This window comes from Notothenia rossii (genome assembly GCF_949606895.1).
Source record: "Notothenia rossii genome assembly, chromosome: 7".
Classification (NCBI taxonomy): Eukaryota; Metazoa; Chordata; class Actinopteri; order Perciformes; family Nototheniidae; genus Notothenia; species Notothenia rossii.
Window position 1 is genome coordinate 80825661 of NC_136905.1, and position 23202 is coordinate 80848862.

The following is a 23202-nucleotide window of genomic DNA, read 5'->3' on the forward strand; positions in this document are numbered from 1 at the left end:
CCAAGAAAAAGACCAGGGGAGATCGATCCTTCTCAGCGGTAGCCCCCAGGCTCTGGAACGACCTGCCCCCCCATTTCAAATTGTCGCCCACCCTCCAAACTTTTAAGTCCCGCCTAAAGACCCACCTCTTTTCCCTCGCTTTCGAGTCAGTCTGAGCTATGTTTTATTGATTGTTATGCTTTTATTGTTTGTCCATAGCCTTTATGTAACGTGTATTCATTCTTATGTGTGCCTTTTATCCTTTTATCTTTTCTTATATGTTCCTTTTATATATTATTGTAATATTATATTTTATTATAATGTTATGTTTGGTGTGAAGCACTTTGGTAAACCCTCTGTTTTTATTATGTGCTATACAAATAAAGTGGGTTGGATTGGATTTGTAATAGTTGGTATGCCTTTGAAACCAACGGTGCTAGTGAACTGCGAGTGCCGGAACCTCACAGCGGCAGAGAAACTGTGGACCCACACCAATAGCGCCTCTTAAGCGCATAAAGTTGCGCCGCATTTGCGCTTCAATGCCATGCAATCTACCCACACTACCTTTGCGATCGACGTATTGGGCACCCCCGATCTACATGATCAATATACTTACTTTGTAGACGTTAGACAAGTCTTAACGAGGCCCACCTGTTGCAATCTAATTGAACACAGGTGCAAGCATTAGCTGAGGCTGCACCTGCCTTGTTGATTGGCTGCCTGGTGGTAATATGTGCCAGTATTAAAAGGCTTCATTGCCAAGTGCTCTCCACCTGCAGTGAGTTAGATTTTACAGAATGAGAATCCTATGAGCACCTATCACAGCTGTAGTGGTTGTCACAGCACCTGCTGATGCTCAAATAGTTGTGCCAAAGAAAGTTATCTCATCTCCTCACATTACCAGCAGTCATGTGCAACAGGATGATACGCAAGACAAAAGGCGCTGGTGTTTACCTGGCTGCAGCTGTTATTCTGACGTGTTATTTTGCGCAAACTATAGACTGTTATCGTCTGAAGAAAACAGAAAGACGAGAAGGGAAAAAAGATGCCGATACAACAAATGGGTTCCAAGAGGGGACAATTGTTTTCGGGAGAACTTTTGAAAAAGGGTCAGGACTTGATTCTCAAGTCACAGACGGGACCAAGAAGTCATCCTCAAACGCTTATGAGGAGGATGAAGGTGCTTATCAAGCAGACGCTGCAGGTAACAAATATTTTTGATTACGTATTGAAGGGGTTGTTGTTTTGCTTGAATTGCTTTGCTTCTCTTTAAAGTACAAACTTTTGAAAAAAATAAAATATATATATTATATTTGCCTTCAGGCTTGATGGGCCCAACACAAGTCGCCAGTCCCAAAGACTCGTCGTGGAAGAGCATGTCGCCCTCACTGCAGTGTGGTTCGGGCCAGTTGAAGTTCAGAGCGGTGGGATCAGGAATTTCTCAATTTGCGGTAGAACAAGGTAAATCAATAGCCATAATATCCTAAATGTAGACTTGATTTATCTCTACCAATGATATAGACACTGAACCTTTTTATCCCACAGGAAATGCACCTCCAATGCCTCTGTCCCAGGTCCCGTCTACCTGTGGCTACAGCGTGCAGAGGAACTCTCATGCACTTGTCATGTTGGTTCCCTATGATGGCTGCAACATGGTTCAAGAGGTAATGTGAAACTGATTTAAAGAGTGAGGAAGTGAGTCTAAAAATTCGATGGCTAGTGCTGTGAATTTGTATAATTATGAAGGGTTTAACGAGAGCCAAAACAATTACATGTTTAATCTGCATCATATTGATCTCAAGCAAAAATGTGTTTTCAGCTTTTCAAATGAGAGTTGTTTTTCGCTTGCTTTCAAATGTACTGATTAACTATGTATTTTGGATGGGGACCGAAATTCAAATATGTTGCATCATGATGATCTATTTAGAAAATATAGCATGAGATTCATCTTTTGCCTTGTACAGTCGGATTGTAACATTGACAGGTTTGTGTGATTCCTTGCTGTTTCTAATTGTATGTTTTTCTCCCAAAGGGTGGAAGTTATGTACTCCTGATGCGTTGGCAAGGAATTCCAGTCTCTCTCTGGTGTTCCAAACCTGCCGCACCTCCTGCTTCCATAACGGCTTCCCCCAATCCCCCTGTAGTTCAGATGCCTCAATTCCCTCAAAAGCCTCAAAACCCTCAGATGTCTCAGAACCCTCAGATGCCTCAGAAGCCTGAATTCCATCAGAAGCCTGAATTCCATCAGAAGCCTGAATTCCATCAGAAGCCTCAGAACCCTCAATTCTATCAGATGCCTCAGAACCCTCAGATGCTTCAATTCCCTGAGATGCCTCAGAACCCTCAGAACCCTCAATTCTATCAGATGCCTCAGAACCCTCAGAACCCTCAATTCTATCAGAACCCTCAGAACCCTCAGAACCTTCAGAACCCTCAGAACCCTCATATGCCTCAGAACCCTCATATGCCTCAGAACCCTCATATGCCTCAGAACCCTCATATGCCTCAGAACCCTCATATGCCTCAGAACCCTCATATGCCTCAGAACCCTCATATGCCTCAGAACCCTCATATGCCTCAGAACCCTCAATTCCATCAGATGCCTCAATTCCCTGAGATGCCTCAGAACCCTCAGAACCCTCAGATGCCTCAATTCCATCAGATGCCTCAGATGCCTCAGAACCCTCAGATGCCTCAGAACCCTCAGATGCCTCAGAACCCTCATATGCCTCAGAACCCTCATATGCCTCAGAACCCTCATATGCCTCAGAACCCTCATATGCCTCAGAACCCTCATATGCCTCAATTCCCTCATATGCCTCAATTCCCTCATTTGCCTCAGAACCCTCATATGCCTCAGAACCCTCATATGCTTCAGAACCCTCATATGCCTCAGAACCCTCATATGCCTCAGAACCCTCATATGCCTCAATTCCCTCATATGCCTCAGAACCCTCATATGCCTCAGAACCCTCATATGCCTCAGAACCCTCATATGCCTCAGAACCCTCATATGCCTCAATTCCCTCATATGCCTCAATTCCCTCAGATGCCTCAGAACCCTCAGATGCCTCAGAACCCTCAGTTGCCTCAGATGCCTCAATACGCTCAGATGCCGTTTCCACAATATATGCCGATGTATCCTCCCTTTAATCCTCTTTATCCAGCTACAAAGCCAAAACCTACTGCGGCAACAACACCAACTACAACTAAACCAAAGGCTAAAAATCCCTCATCGCTGCTTCCACCATCTTTGGCTTACTATCATCTTTACCCTATGATCCCTCCCTATCCCCAATATCCAACCACTCCAGCTACCACTGTGAAACCAGATCCCCCGCCCACTCCGGCACCCCATTCTCCTTTTCATCCCCATGTTCACTTGCCAATACCAATGCTGCCTCCTTTTCCTCCTCCACACTACCTTACTTAAACATTTCTAATAAAAGTTTTGAACAGATGCTTTCCAGTTTTTGCTTTTGTTAACCTTCAACTACTTTATTCTAGGCTCTTCAAGAAGTCGCATTTGGTTTGTGAATGTGTGAACAGTCCATATTGAGAATCATTTAATTTAAACAGAAAAGTTGTGCTGACAAATGATTAACTTAAAGAGCACTCTTTAAACTCCTACATTTATCAATTCATGTTTGGCATTTGAAGCGTTGTCATAGTATGGCTTTGTGTCCACATGGTGGCATCATTGCTCAACCATTTCTTAGTAGATTTTAAACTGTAACATTTTGTGTTCACACTAGCTTTCCTTATGTGAACAAGCTTCTGTTGGGGGTTGTATTTTCAAAAATCTATTTCAGTCAAAGGTAAAGTTCCATCATGTCGTTTCCTAAAATACTTATCACCTGCTGTGTGAAGGACGCTGGCTAAACTCATTACATACACCAACTCTGAAACGCAGCATTTATAACTTTGGGCAGTTCTGCAAAACATTGAATCTTCAGCATTTGTCTCTTTTTGGTTTTGTAAACTGGAGTAAGCATTACTAAATATTTGGTCAAACACTAGGTCATAAGTGTTCAAACTACACATGTAGATTCTTTATTATAAAAGTAGCTTTCATACAACTAAAAATGACTTGACAGGTGAGATCCTTAATTATTCAAGTGAAATGTCAATGATAGAAGCAAAACCTTTTATCCTACAGGGTGTCCTTAACACCTGTGTATTGTTTCTTTCAAATCATGGATCTAACCATGAAACGACATCTCTGGTCCAAGTCAGGCTGGGACACTGATGCATGTTCACCATCCCGTTACCATCTGACTTTCCTTGATGTGAAGATAAATATGTCGTCTTCTAAATAAGGGAAAGCATTGTTATACATTATTGTGGGTCAATGTAGATTAACAAATCAAAATAGTCGGACTCTTCGCTTGCATTCATTGGTTTATCGAAATCAAACCGTATCATACATTACACAAAATTATGAAGAACCAAGAATCGGGGTATATTTTTATTTGAACTCTGAAAGGACTTAATGGGCTTTGCATTCTCAAGCTTGTGCAAAGCTGTTTGTATGCTTTTGAATACAACTTGTATACCGCTTCGTGAATAAAGATTTGGGGGAAATAATTCATTTTTCGAGTTTTTCCGTTTCCTGTCAAGTCCGGGAAAATAACAATGGGGAATGTCTTATATTAAGAATACTTGAGGTGAGAACATCTTTTAAATATAATAGGTTAGCAATTAAGGATGTGTTCTTGGTATATTTCCATGTTTTCTTTCCATTGTCTTTGGATATACTACTGTTCTTATTTTTTATCCACACAACCCTCTAATCTACATTTAAAGTATTGGAGCGATATAGAAAATATGTTTTTCTATTTTATAAGTGTCCTAATTACATCATGAGTTGTATTTAGTCTACTGTTATGTAAACATGATAGTAATTATTAAGAAGCTTATCGTAAAAATAATTTTATATTGAAAGATATGTTCCCTCTTAAGTAGGCTAAGTCAAAGAGAAACCCTGCAATGTGAGCAGAGTTGTGTTACTTCTATGAAATGTATGGCCATCAACAATTATATTAGCCATGCCCAAATAAATACTGTATTGTTAAGTCTCTATCATTCTTGTGACTTCATTTTGCTTCAGCTGCGGCTGGTAGTCCCTAAAACCAAGAAAAAGACCAGGGGAGATCGATCCTTCTCAGCGGTAGCCCCCAGGCTCTGGAACGACCTGCCCCCCCATTTCAAATTGTCGCCCACCCTCCAAACTTTTAAGTCCCGCCTAAAGACCCACCTCTTTTCCCTCACTTTCGAGTCAGTCTGAGCTATGTTTTATTGATTGTTATGCTTTTATCTTTTCTTATATGTGCCTTTTATCTATTATTGTAATATTATATTTTATTATAATGTTATGTTTGGTGTGAAGCACTTTGTTAAACCCTCTGTTTTTATTATGTGCTATACAAATAAAGTGGGTTGGATTGGATCTGTAATAGTTGGTATGCCTTTGAAACCAACACAGCGTCAGAGAAACTGTGGAGCGCTATACCAATAGCGCCTCTTAAGCGCATAAAGTTGCGCCGCATTTGCGCTTCAATGCCATGCAATCTACCCACACTACCTTTGCGATCGACGTATTGGGCACCCCCGATCTACATGATCAATATACTTACTTTGTAGACGTTAGACAAGTCTTAACGAGGCCCACCTGTTGCAAGCTAATTGAACACAGGTGCAAGCATTAGCTGAGGCTGCACCTGCCTTGTTGATTGGCTGCCTGGTGGTAATATGTGCCAGTATTAAAAGGCTTCATTGCCAAGTGCTCTCCACCTGCAGTGAGTTAGATTTTACAGAATGAGAATCCTATGAGCACCTATCACAGCTGTAGTGGTTGTCACAGCACCTGCTGATGCTCAAATAGTTGTGCCAAAGAAAGTGATCTCATCACATTACCAGCAGTCATGTGCAACAGGATGATACGCAAGAGAAAAGGCGCTGGTGTTTACCTGGCTGCAGCTGTTATTCTGACGTGTTATTTTGCGCAAACTATAGACTGTTATCGTTTGAAGAAAACAGAAAGACGAGAAGGGAGAAAAGATGCCGATACAACAAATGGGTTCCAAGAGGGGACAATTGTTTTCGGGAGAACTTTTGAAAAAGGGTCAGGACTTGATTCTCAAGTCACAGACGGGACCAAGAAGTCATCCTCAAACGCTTATGAGGAGGATGAAGGTGCTTATCAAGCAGACGCTGCAGGTAAAAATATTTTGATTACGTATTGAAGGGGTTGTTGTTTTGCTTGAATTGCTTTGCTTCTCTTTAAAGTACAAACTTTTGAAAAAAATAAAATATATATATTAGATTCGCCTTCAGGCTGGATGGGCCCAACACAAGTCGCCAGTCCCAAAGACTCGTCATGGAAGAGCATGTCGCCCTCACTGCAGTGTGGTTCGGGCCAGTTGAAGTTCAGAGCGGTGGGATCAGGAATTTCTCAATTTGCGGTAGAACAAGGTAAATCAATAGCCATAATATCCTAAATGTAGACTTGATTTATCTCTACCAATGATATAGATACTGAACCTTTTTATCCCACAGGAAATGCACCTCCAATGCCTCTGTCCCAGGTCCCGTCTACCTGTGGCTACAGCGTGCAGAGGAACTCTCATGCACTTGTCATGTTGGTTCCCTATGATGGCTGCAACATGGTTCAAGAGGTAATGTGAAACTGATTTAAAGAGTGAGGAAGTGAGTCTAAAAATTCGATGGCTAGTGCTGTGAATTTGTATAATTATGAATGGTTTAACGAGAGCCAAAACAATTACATGTTTAATCTGCATCATATTGATCTCAAGCGAAAATGTGTTTTCAGCTTTTCAAATGCGAGTTGTTTTTCGCTTGCTTTCAAATGTACTGATTAACTATGTATTTTGGATGGGGACCGACATTCAAATATGTTTCATCATGATGATCTATTTAGAAAATATAGCATGAGATTCATCTTTTGCCTTGTACAGTCGGATTGTAACATTGACAGGTTTGTGTGATTCCTTGCTGTTTCTAATTGTATGTTTTTCTCCCAAAGGGTGGAAGTTATGTACTCCTGATGCGTTGGCAAGGAATTCCAGTCTCTCTCTGGTGTTCCAAACCTGCCGCACCTCCTGCTTCCATAACGACTTCCCCCAATCCCCCTGTAGTTCAGATGCCTCAAAAGCCTCAGAACCCTCAGATGCCTCAATTCCATCAGAACCCTCAGAACCCCCAGATTCCTCATATGCCTCAGAACCCTGAATTCCATCAGAAGCCTGAATTCCATCAGAAGCCTGAATTCCATCAGAAGCCTGAATTCCATCAGAAGCCTGAATTCCATCAGAAGCCTGAATTCCATCAGAAGCCTCATATGCCTCAGAACCCTCATATGCCTCAGAACCCTCAGATGCCTCAGAACCCTCAGATGCCTCAGAACCCTCAGATGCCTCAGAACCCTCAGATGCCTCAGAACCCTCAGATGCCTCAATTCCATCTGATGCCTCAGAACCCTCATATTACTCAGAACCCTCATAGGCCTCAGAACCCTCATATGCCTCAATTCCATCTGATGCCTCAGATGCCTCAGAACCCTCAGATGCCTCAGAACCCTCAGATGCCTCAATTCCATCTGATGCCTCAGAACCCTCATATGCCTCAGAACCCTCATACTCCTCAGAACCCTCATATGCCTCAGAACCCTCATATCCCTCAATTCCCTCAGAACCCTCATATGCCTCAGAACCCCCAGATTCCTCAGATGCCTCAGAACCCTCAGATGCCTCAGAAGCCTGAATTCCATCAAAAGCCTGAATTCCCTGAGATGCCTCAAAACCCTCAGATGCCTCAATTCCATCAGATGCCTCAATTCCATCAGATGCCTCAATTCCATCAGATGCCTCAATTCCATCAGAAGCCTCAATTCCATCAGAAGCCTGAATTCCATCAGAAGCCTGAATTCCATCAGAAGCCTGAATTCCATCAGAAGCCTCAGAACCCTCAGATGCCTCAGAACCCTCATATGCCTCAGAACCCTCATATGCCTCAGAACCCTCATATGCCTCAGAACCCTCAGAACCCGCATATGCCTCAGAACCCGCATATGCCTCAGAACCCGCATATGCCTCAATTCCATCAGAACCCTCATATGCCTCAATTCCCTCATATGCCTCAATTCCCTCATATGCCTCAGAACCCTCAGTTGCCTCAGAACCCTCATATGCCTCAGAACCCTCAGATGCCTCAGAACCCTCAGATGCCTCAGAACCCTCAGATGCCTCAGAACCCTCAGATGCCTCAGAACCCTCAGTTGCCTCAGATGCCTCAATACGCTCAGATGCCGTTTCCACAATATATGCCGATGTATCCTCCCTTTAATCCTCTTTATCCAGCTACAAAGCCAAAACCTACTGCGGCAACAACACCAACTACAACTAAACCAAAGGCTAAAAATCCCTCATCGCAGCTTCCACCATCTTTGGCTTACTATCATCTTTACCCTATGATCCCTCCCTATCCCCAATATCCAACCACTCCAGCTACCACTGTGAAACCAGATCCCCCGCCCACTCCGGCACCCCATTCTCCTTTTCATCCCCATGTTCACTTGCCAATACCAATGCTGCCTCCTTTTCCTCCTCCACACTACCTTACTTAAACATTTCTAATAAAAGTTTTGAACAGACGCTTTCCAGTTTTTGCTTTTGTTAACCTTCAACTACTTTATTCTAGGCTCTTCAATAAGTCTCATTTGGTTTGTGAATGTGTGAACAGTCCATATTGAGAAAATGACATTTAATTTAAACAAAAGTTGTGCTGACAAATGAGTAACTTAAAGAGCACTCTTTAAACTCCTACATTTATCAATTCAATTCATGTTTGGCATTTGAAGTGTTGTCATAGTGTGGCTTTGTGTCCACATGGTGGCATCATTGCTCAACCATTTCTTAGTAGATTTTAAACTGGAACATTTTGTATTCACACTAGCTTTCCTTGTGTGAACAAGCTTCTGTTGGGGGTTGTATTTTCAAAAATGTATTTCTGTCAAAGGTAAAGTTCCATCATGTCGTTTCCTAAAATACTTATCACCTGCTGTGTGAGGGACGCTGGCTAAACTCATTACATACACCAACTCTGAAACGCAGCATTTATAACTTTGGGCAGTTCTGCAAAACATTGAACCTTCAGCATTTGTCTCTTTTTGGTTTTGTAAACTGGAGTAAGCATTACTAAATATTTGGTCAAACACTAGGTCATAAGTGTTCAAACTACACATGTAGATTCTTTATTATAAAAGTAGCCTTCATACAACTAAAAATGACTTGACAGGTGAGATCCTTAATTATTCAAGTGAAATGTCAACAATGATTGAAGCAAAACCTTTTATCCTACAGGGTGTCCTTAACACCTGTGTATTGTTTCTTTCAAATTATGGATCTAACCATGAAACGACATCTCTGGTCCAAGTCAGGTTGGGACACTGATGCATGTTCACCATCCCGTTACCATCTGATTGACTTTCCTTGATGTGAAGATAAATGTTTTCTAAATAAGGTGCTCTCAGCCCTCCCTTCCTCTGATTCGTTCCAACTCCTGCCTCCAAACTCGGCTGCAGAAACTCTCCTCTCTACTCTCTCATCCTCTCTGGACTCTCTGTCCTTTCACATCTCGGCCGGCTCGTCAGTCCCCTCCTGCTCCCTGGCTAAATGACGCACTGCGTGCTAATAGAACCATCCTTTGGGCAGCAGAGCGGAAATGTTGGAAATCCAAACACCATGACGACCTCCTAACCGATCAGGCTCTCCTCTCCTCTTTCTCTGCTTCCATCTCTCAGGCAAAAAGCACTTTCTTTCAAGATAAGATCCAATCTTCCTATTCCAATCCCAAAAAACTATTTTCTATCTTCTCCACCCTCTTGGACCCCCCCAAAGCCCCTCCCCCCTCCTCCCTTCTGTCAAACGACTTTGTTAACCACTTTGAAAAAAAGGTTGATGATATTCGCTCTTCTTTTTCTGACTCACCTTTACTCACCGCTGGGTCACCAGACCCACCTTTCACCCACACACTAACCTCCTTCTCCCCTCTCTCTCCAAGTGAGGTTCTTCCCCTCATTACTCTGCCCGTCCTACCACCTGTCCTCTGGACCCTATCCCCTCAAACCTCCTTTAGACTATCGCTCCTGATATTCTACCGTTTCTCACCCATTTCATCAACACTTCTCTAACTTCTGGTCACTTTCCAAACAGTCTCAAGGAGGCAAGAGTAAACCCTCTCCTAAAGAAACCCACTCTCAACCCGTCTGATGTTATAAACTACAGGCCTGTCTCTCTCCTCCCGTTCCTGTCTAAAACACTTGAACGCACTGTCTTTAAACAACTCTCCTATTATCTCCATCAGAACAACCTTCTGGATCCGCATCAGTCTGGTTTCAAGGCAGGTCACTCAACAGAAGCTGCTCTCCTTGCTGTCTCTGACGAACTGCACACGGCTAAAGCAGCCTCCCTCTCCTCTGTCATCATCCTTCTGGACCTGTCTGCTGCATTCGACACGGTGAACCATCAGATCCTCCTTTGCACTCTCCAAGAACTTGGAGTTTCAGGCACTGCACTTTCCCTCCTCAGCTCATACCTCAAAGACATCACCTACAGGGTTACTTGGAGAGGGTCCGAGTCCGACCCTTGTCAATTAACTACAGGGGTCCCTCAGGGCTCTGTTCTTGGTCCCCTCCTCTTCTCCTTGTACACAAACTCGCTCGGGTCTGTCATTAGCCCGCATGGTTTTTCATACCACTGCTATGCTGACGACACCCAACTAATTCTGTCCTTTCCCCGCTCAGAGACCCAGGTCGTCGCACGCATCTCTGCTTGCCTAGCAGACATCTCTCGGTGGATGTCTGCTCATCACCTCAAGCTCAACCTTGACAAGACTGAACTGCTTTTCCTTCCAGGAAAAGATTGTCCCACTCTTGACCTAACAATCAACATCGGCCCCTCTGTTGTTTCCCCGACTCAGACTGCAAGGAATCTGGGTGTGACCCTAGATAACAAACTGTCCTTCACTGCAAACATTGCTGCTACAACCCGCTGCTGCAGATACACGCTTTACAACATCAGGAGGATACGTCCCCAGCTGACCCAGAAAGCGACGCAGGTTCTGGTCCAGGCTCTCTTCATCTCACGCCTAGACTACTGCAACTCCCTCCTGGCTGGTCTACCTGCATGTGCCATCCGACCTCTGCAGCTCATCCAGAATGCAGCGGCTCGTCTGGTCTTCAACCTTCCAAAATTCTCCCACACCACGCCGCTCCTCCGCTCCCTTCACTGGCGTCCAGAAACTGCTAGAATCCACTTCAAGACACTGGTACTTGCATACCATGCTGCGAATGGATCTGGCCCTTCCTACATCCAAGACATGGTAAAACCGTACACCCCAGCACGTGCACTCCGCTCTGCATCAGCCAAACAGCTCGCTGCACCCGCACTGCGAGGCGGACCCAAGTTCCCATCAGCAAAAACACGTGGGTTTGCTATCCTGGCTCCAAAATGGTGGAATGAGCTCCCCATTGAAATCAGGACAGCACAAGCTTACACATCTTCCGGCGACGACTGAAAACTCATCTCTTTAGACTCCACTTCGAGCGATTGAATTACTAACAAAGCACTTATATACTAATAAAGGGCTGGCTTTTCTAAAGCCAGTTGAGTAGCACTTGAAATGTTTGGCTCTATGAAACCTGATGCACTTATATGATTCGGTTTTCTTCAAGGTTGTATCTTCCTGGTCGAATGCACTTATTGTAAGTCGCTTTGGATAAAAGCGTCAGCTAAATGCAATGTAATGTAATGTAATAAGGGAAAGCATTGTTATACATATTATTGTGGTTCAATGTAGATTAACAAATCAAAATAGTCAGACTGTTCCCTTGCATTCATTGGTTTATCGAAATCAAACCATATCATACATTACACAAAATTATGAAGAACCAAGAATCGGGGGATATTTTTATTTGAACTCTGAAAGGAGTAAATTGACTTTGCATTCTCAAGCTTGTGCAAAGCTGTTTGTATGCTTTTGAATACAACTTGTATACCGCTTCGTGAATAAAGATTTGGGGGAAATAATTCATTTCTCGTTTTTTCCCCTTTCCTGTCAAGTCCGGGAAAATAACAATGGGGAATGTCTTATATTAAGAATACTTGAGGTGAGAACATCTTTTAAATATAATAGGTTAGCAATTGAGGATGTGTTCTTGGTATATTTCCTTTTTTTCTTTCCATTGTCTTTGGATATACTGCTTTTCTTATTTTTTATACTCACAACCCTCTAATCTACATTTAAAGTATTGGAGCAATATAGAAAATATATTTTTCTATTTTATAAGTGTCCTAATTACATCATGAGTTGTATTTAGTCTACTGTTATGCATGGGCGCGGGAAGGGGGGTGCTGAGGGCGCTGCAGCACCCCCTAGCGGCAGGCAGGGGGTGCGGAGCTCCCCTGTCTGCTCCCACTGTGCATAATCTGTGTAATATGTAGCCAATAAATTCCACATTGTTGGTAAAATGATATTTTGGCCTGCCCCGAATGTTTTTTCTGTAGCCCCGGACAATTCTACTTCAATAATATAATACATTAACCGTGCTTTACGTGAACCTCATCAAGACACTAGAAAGGACAGCAGGACTGTAATTTCCCGTGTTCAGTGAATGCAACAGAGGCAAGACACCAGACCAATCTGAGAGTTGCATGGAAATAAAAGTGTGCTTGTGTCATTCAAGCTCGCGGCTCTGTGTGTGTGCGGAAATAGCGCATTTAGTGTGTGTGAGAGAGGGGGAGAGAGAGAGGGACCGGTGCCAGCAGCAGGGACCGTGTTGTTAGCATCTGGTTAGCTAGCTGCACTAACGGACATACGGAGCTGTTTGTTCCACAACAAGCTGGAGGAGAGCTCTCCTCTCAGACTGAGAGGCTCAGGTGAGCTAAAGGACTCTCTGAGTGTTTAGATAGTTAACTTTAGTCTAAGTTATCTCAGTGGGTCTCAAACGGTTTGGTCAAAAATTATTCAAAAGATTATTTCCGCGGCACACCTTCATATGATCATTATAGTTATTAAAAAAATAAGAGAATAAAGGAAAAACAGTTATGAAATACTATATGGCAGTAAAACAAGAATACAGTTTGAAAGGGGAGTGATTTGTAAAATATCCATAAAGAAAAAGAACATCTGCTTACAGTTGTGTTTCATCTGGGTGTTGAGAGATGTATCCATAGATCTCTTAATGTTGCTCTCAAAGTGCACCAGATTGATGCTTTTAACTTCAATATTTAAAAAAAATCTTCCCGGGGGAGCATCCCCCCGGAACCCCCTAGAGGAGGTGAGGTCCATTCCCCACTCGTAAAAAATTGCATTTTACCCCTGCCTATATGCCGTGAACTGATTATCGAGCCTTCATTGTAACAGTCGCGGGTTTACTGTGTGTTTGCGTGTAGGGAGTTTTTTTGTGCGTGCTCTATAGTGCCCGTAATAGTGTTCACTGGAGTCCAGCACCTCAGCACCCCCACTCAAAATACCTTCCCGCTCCTCTGCTGTTATGTAAACATGATAGTAATTGTTAAGAAGCTTAACGTAAAAATAATTTTATATTGAAAGATATTTTCCCTCTTAAGTAGGCTAAGTCAAAGAGAAACCCTGCAATGTGAGCAGAGTTGTGTTACTTCTATGAAATGTTTGGCCATCAACAATTATATTAGCCATGCCCAAATAAATACTGTATTGTTAAGTCTCTATCATTCTTGTGACTTCATTTTGCTTCAGCTGCTGCTGGTAGTCCCTAAAACCAATAAAAAGACCAGGGGAGATCGATCCTTCTCAGCGGTAGCCCCCAGGCTCTGGAACGACCTGCCCCCCCCTTTTCAAATTGTCGCCCACCCTCCAAACTTTTAAGTCCCGCCTAAAGACCCACCTCTTTTCCCTCGCTTTCGAGTCAGTCTGAGCTATGTTTTATTGATTGTTATGCTTTTATTGTCTGTCCATATCCTTTATGTAACGTGTATTCATTCTTATGTGTGCCTTTTATCCTTTTATCTTTTCTTATATGTGCCTTTTATCTATTATTGTAATATTATATTTTATTATAATGTTATGTTTGGTGTGAAGCACTTTGTTAAACCCTCTGTTTTTATTATGTGCTATACAAATAAAGTGGGTTGGATTGGATTTGTAATAGTTGGTATGCCTTTGAAACCAACGGTGCTAGTGAACTGCGAGCGCCGGAACCTCACAGCGGCAGAGAAACTGTGGAGCGCTACACCAATAGCGCCTCTTAAGCGCATAAAGTTGCGCCGCATTTGCGCTTCAATGCCATGCAATCTACCCACACTACCTTTGCGATCGACGTATTGGGCACCCCCGATCTACATGATCAATATACTTACTTTGTAGACGTTAGACAAGTCTTAACGAGGCCCACCTGTTGCAAGCTAATTGAACACAGGTGCAAGCATTAGCTGAGGCTGCACCTGCCTTGTTGATTGGCTGCCTGGTGGTATTATGTGCCAGTATTAAAAGGCTTCATTGCCAAGTGCTCTCCACCTGCAGTGAGTTAGATTTTACAGAATGAGAATCCTATGAGCACCTATCACAGCTGTAGTGGTTGTCACAGCACCTGCTGATGCTCAAATAGTTGCGGCAAAGAAAGTTATCTCATCTCCTCACATTACCAGCAGTCATGTGCAACAGGATGATAGGCAAGAGAAAAGGCGCTGGTGTTTACCTGGCTGCAGCTGTTATTCTGACGTGTTATTTTGCGCAAACTATAGACTGTTATCGTCTGAAGAAAACAGAAAGACGAGAAGGGAGAGAAGAAGCCGATACAACAAATGGGTTCCAAGAGGGGACAATTGTTTTTGGGAGAGCTTTTGAAAAAGGGTCAGGACTTGATTCTCAAGTCACAGACGGGACCAAGAAGTCATCCTCAAACGCTTATGAGGAGGATGAAGGTGCTTATCAAGCAGACGCTGCAGGTAAAAATATTTTGATTACGTATTGAAGGGGTTGTTGTTTTGCTTGAATTGCTTTGCTTCTCTTTAAAGTACAAACTTTTGAAAAAAATAATATATATATATATTATATTTGCCTTCAGGCTGGATGGGCCCAACACAAGTCGCCAGTCCCAAAGACTCGTCATGGAAGAGCATGTCGCCCTCACTGCAGTGTGGTTCGGGCCAGTTGAAGTTCAGAGCGGTGGGATCAGGAATTTCCCAATTTGCGGTAGAACAAGGTAAATCAATAGCCATAATATCCTAAATGTAGACTTGATTTATCTCTACCAATGATATAGACACTGAACCTTTTTATCCCACAGGAAATGCACCTCCAATGCCTCTGTCCCAGGTCCCGTCTACCTGTGGCTACAGCGTGCAGAGGAACTCTCATGCACTTGTCATGTTGGTTCCCTATGATGGCTGCAACATGGTTCAAGAGGTAATGTGAAACTGATTTAAAGAGTGAGGAAGTGAGTCTAAAAATTCGATGGCTAGTGCTGTGAATTTGTATAATTATGAATGGTTTAACGAGAGCCAAAACAATTACATGTTTAATCTGCATCATATTGATCTCAAGCGAAAATGTGTTTTCAGCTTTTCAAATGAGTTGTTTTTCGCTTGTTTTCAAATGTACTGATTAACTATGTATTTTGGATGGGGACCGACATTCAAATATGTTGCATCATGATCTATTTAGAAAATATAGCATGAGATTCATCTTTTGCCTTGTACAGTCGGATTGTAACATTGACAGGTTTGTGTGATTCCTTGCTGTTTCTAATTGTATGTTTTTCTCCCAAAGGGTGGAAGTTATGTACTCCTGATGCGTTGGCAAGGAATTCCAGTCTCTCTCTGGTGTTCCAAACCTGCGGCACCTCCTGCTTCCATAACGACTTCCCCCAATCCCCCTGTAGTTCAGATGCCTCAATTCCCTCAAAAGCCTCAGAACCCTCAGATGCCTCAGAACCCTCAGATGCCTCAGAACCCTCAGATGCCTCAGAACCCTCAGATGCCTCAGAACCCTCAGATGCCTCAGAACCCTCAGATGCCTCAGAACCCTCAGATGCCTCAATTCCATCTGATGCCTCAGAACCCTCATATGCCTCAGAACCCTCATATGCCTCAGAACCCTCATATGCCTCAGAACCCTCATATGCCTCAGAACCCTCATATGCCTCAGAACCCTCAGAACCCTCAGATGCCTCAGAACCCTCAGATGCCTCAGAACCCTCAGATGCCTCAGAACCCTCAGATGCCTCAGAACCCTCAGATGCCTCAGAACCCTCATATGCCTCAGATGCCTCAGATGCCTCAGAACCCTCAGATGCCTCAGAAGCCTGAATTCCATCAAAAGCCTGAATTCCCTGAGATGCCTCAAAACCCTCAGATGCCTCAATTCCATCAGATGCCTCAATTCTATCAGATGCCTCAATTCCATCAGATGCCTCAATTCCATCAGATGCCTCAGAACCCTCAGATGCCTGAATTCCATCAGATGCCTGAATTCCATCAGAAGCCTGAATTCCATCAGAAGCCTGAATTCCATCAGAAGCCTGAATTCCATCAGAAGCCTGAATTCCATCAGAAGCCTGAATTCCATCAGAAGCCTGAATTCCATCAGAAGCCTGAATTCCATCAGAAGCCTGAATTCCATCAGATGCCTGAATTCCATCAGATTCCTGAATTCCATCAGAAGCCCGAATTCCATCAGATGCCTCAGAACCCTCAGATGCCTCAATTCCATCAGAACCCTCAGATGCCTCAGAACCCTCAGATGCCTCAGAACCCCCAGATGCCTCAGAACCCTCATATGCCTCAATTCCCTCATATGCCTCAGAACCCTCAGATGCCTCAATACGCTCAGATGCCGTTTCCACAATATATGCCGATGTATCCTCCCTTTAATCTTCTTTATCCAGCTACAAAGCCAAAACCTACTGCGGCAACAACACCAACTACAACTAAACCAAAGGCTAAAAATCCCTCATCGCAGCTTCCACCATCTTTGGCTTACTATCATCTTTACCCTATGATCCCTCCCTATCCCCAATATCCAACCACTCCAGCTACCACTGTGAAACCAGATCCCCCGCCCACTCCGGCACCCCATTCTCCTTTTCATCCCCATGTTCACTTGCCAATACCAATGCTGCCTCCTTTTCCTCCTCCACACTACCTTACTTAAACATTTCTAATAAAAGTTTTGAACAGACGCTTTCCAGTTTTTGCTTTTGTTAACCTTCAACTACTTTATTCTAGGCTCTTCAAGAAGTCTCATTTGGTTTGTGAATGTGTGAACAGTCCATATTGAGAATCATTTAATTTAAACAGAAAAGTTGTGCTGACAAATGATTAACTTAAAGAGCACTCTTTAAACTCCTACATTTATCAATTCAATTCATGTTTGGCATTTGAAGCGTTGTCATAGTGTGGCTTTGTGTCCACATGGTGGCATCATTGCTCAACCATTTCTTAGTAGATTTTAAACTGGAACATTTTGTGTTCACACTAGCTTTCCTTATGTGAACAAGCTTCTGTTGGGGGTTGTATTTTCAAAAATCTAATTCTGTCAAAGGTAAAGTTCCATCATGTCGTTTCCTAAAGTACTTATCACCTGCTGTGTGAAGGACGCTGGCTAAACTCATTACATACACCAACTCTGAAACGCAGCATTTATAACTTTGGGCAGTTCTGCAAAACATTGAATCTTCATCATTTGTCTCTTTTTGGTTTTGTAAACTGGAGTAAGCATTACTAAATATTTGGTCAAACACTAGGTCATAAGTGTTCAAACTACACATGTAGATTCTTTATTATAAAAGTAGCTTTCATACAACTAGAAATGACTTAACAGGTGAGATCTTTAATTATTCAAGTGAAATGTCAATGATAGAAGCAAAACCTTTTATCCTACAGGGTGTCCTTAACACCTGTGTATTGTTTCTTTTAAATCATGGATCTAACCATGAAACGACATCTCTGGTCCAAGTCAGGCTGGGACACTGATGCATGTTCACCATCCCGTTACCATCTGACTTTCCTTGATGTGAAGATAAATATATCGTCTTCTAAATAAGGGAAAGCATTGTTATACATTATTGTGGGTCAATGTAGATTAACAAATCAAAATAGTCAGACTGTTCCCTTGCATTCATTGGTTTATCGAAATCAAACCGTATCATACATTACACAAAATTATGAAGAACCAAGAATCGGGGGATATTTTTATTTGAACTCTGAAAGGAGTAAATTGACTTTGCATTCTCAAGCTTGTGCAAAGCCGTTTGTATGCTTTTGAATACAACTTGTATACCGCTTCGTGAATAAAGATTTGGGGGAAATAATTCATTTCTCGTTTTTTCCCCTTTCCTGTCAAGTCCGGGAAAATAACAATGGGGAATGTCTTATATTAAGAATACTTGAGGTGAGAACATCTTTTAAATATAATAGGCTAGCAATTGAGGATGTGTTCTTGGTATATTTCCTTTTTTTCTTTCCATTGTCTTTGGATATACTGCTTTTCTTATTTTTTATCCTCACAACCCTCTAATCTACATTTAAAGTATTGGAGCAATATAGAAAATATATTTTTCTATTTTATAAGTGTCCTAATTACATCATGAGTTGTATTTAGTCTACTGTTATGTAAACATGATAGTAATTGTTAAGAAGCTTAACGTAAAAATAATTTTATATTGAAAGATATTTTCCCTCTTAAGTAGGCTAAGTCAAAGAGAAACCCTGCAATGTGAGCAGAGTTGTGTTACTTCTATGAAATGTTTGGCCATCAACAATTATATTAGCCATGCCCAAATAAATACTGTATTGTTAAGTCTCTATCATTCTTGTGACTTCATTTTGCTTCAGCTGCTGCTGGTAGTCCCTAAAACCAAGAAAAAGACCAGGGGAGATCGATCCTTCTCAGCGGTAGCCCCCAGGCTCTGGAACGACCAGCCCCCCCCTTTTCAAATTGTCGCCCACCCTCCAAACTTTTAAGTCCCGCCTAAAGACCCACCTCTTTTCCCTCGCTTTCGAGTCAGTCTGAGCTATGTTTTATTGATTGTTATGCTTTTATTGTCTGTCCATATCCTTTATGTAACGTGTATTCATTCTTATGTGTGCCTTTTATCCTTTTATCTTTTCTTATATGTGCCTTTTATCTTGTAATATTATATTTTATTATAATGTTATGTTTGGTGTGAAGCACTTTGTTAAACCCTCTTTTTTTATTATGTGCTATACAAATAAAGTGGGTTGGATTGGATTTGTAATAGTTGGTATGCCTTTGAAACCAACGGTGCTAGTGAACTGCGAGCGCCGGAACCTCACAGCGGCAGAGAAACTGTGGAGCGCTACACCAATAGCGCCTCTTAAGCGCATAAAGTTGCGCCGCATTTGCGCTTCAATGCCATGCAATCTACCCACACTACCTTTGCGATCGACGTATTGGGCACCCCCGATCTACATGATCAATATACTTACTTTGTAGACGTTAGACAAGTCTTAACGAGGCCCACCTGTTGCAAGCTAATTGAACACAGGTGCAAGCATTAGCTGAGGCTGCACCTGCCTTGTTGATTGGCTGCCTGGTGGTAATATGTGCCAGTATTAAAAGGCTTCATTGCCAAGTGCTCTCCACCTGCAGTGAGTTAGATTTTACAGAATGAGAATCCTATGAGCACCTATCACAGCACCTGCTGATGCTCAAATAGTTGCGGCAAAGAAAGTTATCTCATCTCCTCACATTACCAGCAGTCATGTGCAACAGGATGATAGGCAAGAGAAAAGGCGCTGGTGTTTACCTGGCTGCAGCTGTTATTCTGACGTGTTATTTTGCGCAAACTATAGACTGTTATCGTCTGAAGAAAACAGAAAGACGAGAAGGGAGAGAAGAAGCCGATACAACAAATGGGTTCCAAGAGGGGACAATTGTTTTTGGGAGAGCTTTTGAAAAAGGGTCAGGACTTGATTCTCAAGTCACAGACGGGACCAAGAAGTCATCCTCAAACGCTTATGAGGAGGATGAAGGTGCTTATCAAGCAGACGCTGCAGGTAAAAATATTTTGATTACGTATTGAAGGGGTTGTTGTTTTGCTTGAATTGCTTTGCTTCTCTTTAAAGTACAAACTTTTGAAAAAAATAAAATATATATATTATATTTGCCTTCAGGCTGGATGGGCCCAACACAAGTCGCCAGTCCCAAAGACTCGTCGTGGAAGAGCATGTCGCCCTCACTGCAGTGTGGTTCGGGCCAGTTGAAGTTCAGAGCGGTGGGATCAGGAATTTCTCAATTTGCGGTAGAACAAGGTAAATCAATAGCCATAATATCCTAAATGTAGACTTGATTTATCTCTACCAATGATATAGACACTGAACCTTTTTATCCCACAGGAAATGCACCTCCAATGCCTCTGTCCCAGGTCCCGTCTACCTGTGGCTACAGCGTGCAGAGGAACTCTCATGCACTTGTCATGTTGGTTCCCTATGATGGCTGCAACATGGTTCAAGAGGTAATGTGAAACTGATTTAAAGAGTGAGGAAGTGAGTCTAAAAATTCGATGGCTAGTGCCGTGAATTTGTATAATTATGAATGGTTTAACGAGAGCCAAAACAATTACATGTTTAATCTGCATCATATTGATCTCAAGCGAAAATGTGTTTTCAGCTTTTCAAATGCGAGTTGTTTTTCGCTTGCTTTCAAATGTACTGATTAACTATGTATTTTGGATGGGGACCGACATTCAAATATGTTGCATCATGATGATCTATTTAGAAAATATAGCATGAGATTCATCTTTTGCCTTGTACAGTCGGATTGTAACATTGACAGGTTTGTGTGATTCCTTGCTGTTTCTAATTGTATGTTTTTCTCCCAAAGGGTGGAAGTTATGTACTCCTGATGCGTTGGCAAGGAATTCCAGTCTCTCTCTGGTGTTCCAAACCTGCGGCACCTCCTGCTTCCATAACGACTTCCCCCAATCCCCCTGTAGTTCAGATGCCTCAATTCCCTCAAAAGCCTCAGAACCCTCAGATGCCTCAATTCCATCAGAACCCCCAGATTCCTCAGATGCCTCAGAACCCTCCGATGCCTCAGAACCCTGAATTCCATCAGAACCCTGAATTCCATCAGAACCCTGAATTCCATCAGAACCCTGAATTCCATCAGAAGCCTGAATTCCATCAGAAGCCTGAATTCCATCAGAAGCCTGAATTCCCTCAGATGCCTCAGAACCCTCAGAACCCTCAGATGCCTCAGAACCCTCAGATGCCTCAGAACCCTCAGATGCCTCAGAACCCTCAGATGCCTCAGAACCCTCAGATGCCTCAGAACCCTCAGATGCCTCAGAACCCTCATATGCCTCAGAACCCTCATATGCCTCAGAACCCTCATATGCCTCAGAACCCTCATATGCCTCAGAACCCTCATATGCCTCAGAACCCTCATATGCCTCATATGCCTCAGAACCCTCATATGCCTCATATGCCTCAGAACCCTCATATCCCTCAGAACCCTCATATGCCTCAATTCCCTCAGAACCCTCATATGCCTCAATTCCCTCAGAACCCTCAGATGCCTCAGAACCCCCAGATTCCTCAGATGCCTCAGAACCCTCATATGCCTCAGAACCCTCATATGCCTCAGAACCCTCATATGCCTCAGAACCCTCATATGCCTCAATTCCCTCAGAACCCTCAGATGCCTCAGAACCCTCAGAACCCTCAGATGCCTCAATTCCCTCAGATGCCTCAATTCCATCAGATGCCTCAGAACCCTCAGATAACTCAATTCCATCAGATGCCTCAATTCCATCAGATGCCTCAGAACCCTCAGATGCCTGAATTCCATCAGATGCCTGAATTCCATCAGAAGCCTGAATTCCATCAGAAGCCTGAATTCCATCAGAAGCCTGAATTCCATCTGAAGCCTGAATTCCATCTGAAGCCTGAATTCCATCTGAAGCCTGAATTCCATCAGATGCCTCAGAACCCTCAGATGCCTCAGAACCCTCAGATGCCTCAATTCCCCCAGATGCCTCAGAACCCTCAGATGCCTCAGAACCCTCATATGCCTCAGATGCCTCAGAACCCGCATATGCCTCAATTCCCTCATATGCCTCATATGCCTCAGAACCCTCAGATGCCTCAATACGCTCAGATGCCGTTTCCACAATATATGCCGATGTATCCTCCCTTTAATCCTCTTTATCCAGCTACAAAGCCAAAACCTACTGCGGCAACAACACCAACTACAACTAAACCAAAGGCTAAAAATCCCTCATCGCAGCTTCCACCATCTTTGGCTTACTATCATCTTTACCCTATGATCCCTCCCTATCCCCAATATCCAACCACTCCAGCTACCACTGTGAAACCAGATCCCCCGCCCACTCCGGCACCCCATTCTCCTTTTCATCCCCATGTTCACTTGCCAATACCAATGCTGCCTCCTTTTCCTCCTCCACACTACCTTACTTAAACATTTCTAATAAAAGTTTTGAACAGACGCTTTCCAGTTTTTGCTTTTGTTAACCTTCAACTACTTTTATTCTAGGCTCTTCAAGAAGTCTCATTTGGTTTGTGAATGAGTGAACAGTCCATATTGAGAAAATGACATTTAATTTAAACAGAAAAGTTGTGCTGACAAATGAGTAACTTAAAGAGCACTCTTTAAACTCCTACATTTATCAATTCATGTTTGGAATTTGAAGCGTTGTCATAGTGTGGCTTTGTGTCCACATGGTGGCATCATTGCTCAACCATTTCTTAGTAGATTTTGAACATGTTGTATTCACACTAGCTTTCCTTGTGTGAACAAGCTTTTAAAAGGGTTGTATTTTCAAAAATGTATTTCAGTCAAAGGTAAAGTTCCATCATGTCGTTTCCTAAAATACTTATCACCTGCTGTGTGAGGGACGCTGGCTAAACTCATTACATACACCAACTCTGAAATGGAGCATTTACAACTTTGGGCAGTTCTGCAAAACATTGAACCTTCAGCATTTGTCTCTTTTTGGTTTTGTAAACTGGAGTAAGCATTACTAAATATTTGGTCAAACACTAGGTCATAAGTGTTCAAACTACACATGTAGATTCTTTATTATAAAAGTAGCCTTCATACAACTAAAAATGACTTAACAGGTGAGATCCTTAATTATTCAAGTGAAATGTCAATGATAGAAGCAAAACCTTTTATCCT

The 23202-nt window shown here is 42.7% G+C and overlaps 4 protein-coding genes across 4 annotated transcripts; all 4 read left to right on the forward strand.

Annotated features, from left to right (window-relative positions):
* Positions 1-732: 732 nt before the first annotated feature.
* LOC307047289 (uncharacterized protein) lies at positions 733-3439 on the forward strand. Its single transcript, XM_079694199.1, has 4 exons — positions 733-1183; positions 1303-1440; positions 1525-1643; positions 2012-3439. Exons 1-4 carry the CDS (start codon positions 889-891, stop codon positions 3410-3412), a joined length of 1953 nt encoding a protein of 650 aa, XP_079550325.1. The 5' UTR covers positions 733-888; the 3' UTR covers positions 3413-3439.
* A 2445-nt stretch (positions 3440-5884) lies between these two features.
* On the forward strand, positions 5885-8403 carry LOC307013456 (uncharacterized protein; the record flags this gene model as incomplete). Its single annotated transcript, XM_079640854.1, has 5 exons — positions 5885-6198; positions 6316-6453; positions 6538-6656; positions 7025-7260; positions 8358-8403. Exons 1-5 carry the CDS (start codon positions 5904-5906, stop codon positions 8401-8403), a joined length of 834 nt encoding a protein of 277 aa, XP_079496980.1. The 5' UTR covers positions 5885-5903.
* A 6165-nt stretch (positions 8404-14568) lies between these two features.
* On the forward strand, positions 14569-16364 carry LOC307013457 (uncharacterized protein; the record flags this gene model as incomplete). Its single annotated transcript, XM_079640855.1, has 6 exons — positions 14569-14984; positions 15104-15241; positions 15326-15444; positions 15808-16259; positions 16303-16313; positions 16360-16364. Exons 1-6 carry the CDS (start codon positions 14690-14692, stop codon positions 16362-16364), a joined length of 1020 nt encoding a protein of 339 aa, XP_079496981.1. The 5' UTR covers positions 14569-14689.
* A 3268-nt stretch (positions 16365-19632) lies between these two features.
* On the forward strand, positions 19633-22509 carry LOC307047285 (uncharacterized protein). Its single transcript, XM_079694188.1, has 4 exons — positions 19633-20057; positions 20175-20312; positions 20397-20515; positions 20884-22509. Exons 1-4 carry the CDS (start codon positions 19763-19765, stop codon positions 22480-22482), a joined length of 2151 nt encoding a protein of 716 aa, XP_079550314.1. The 5' UTR covers positions 19633-19762; the 3' UTR covers positions 22483-22509.
* Positions 22510-23202: the final 693 nt, after the last annotated feature.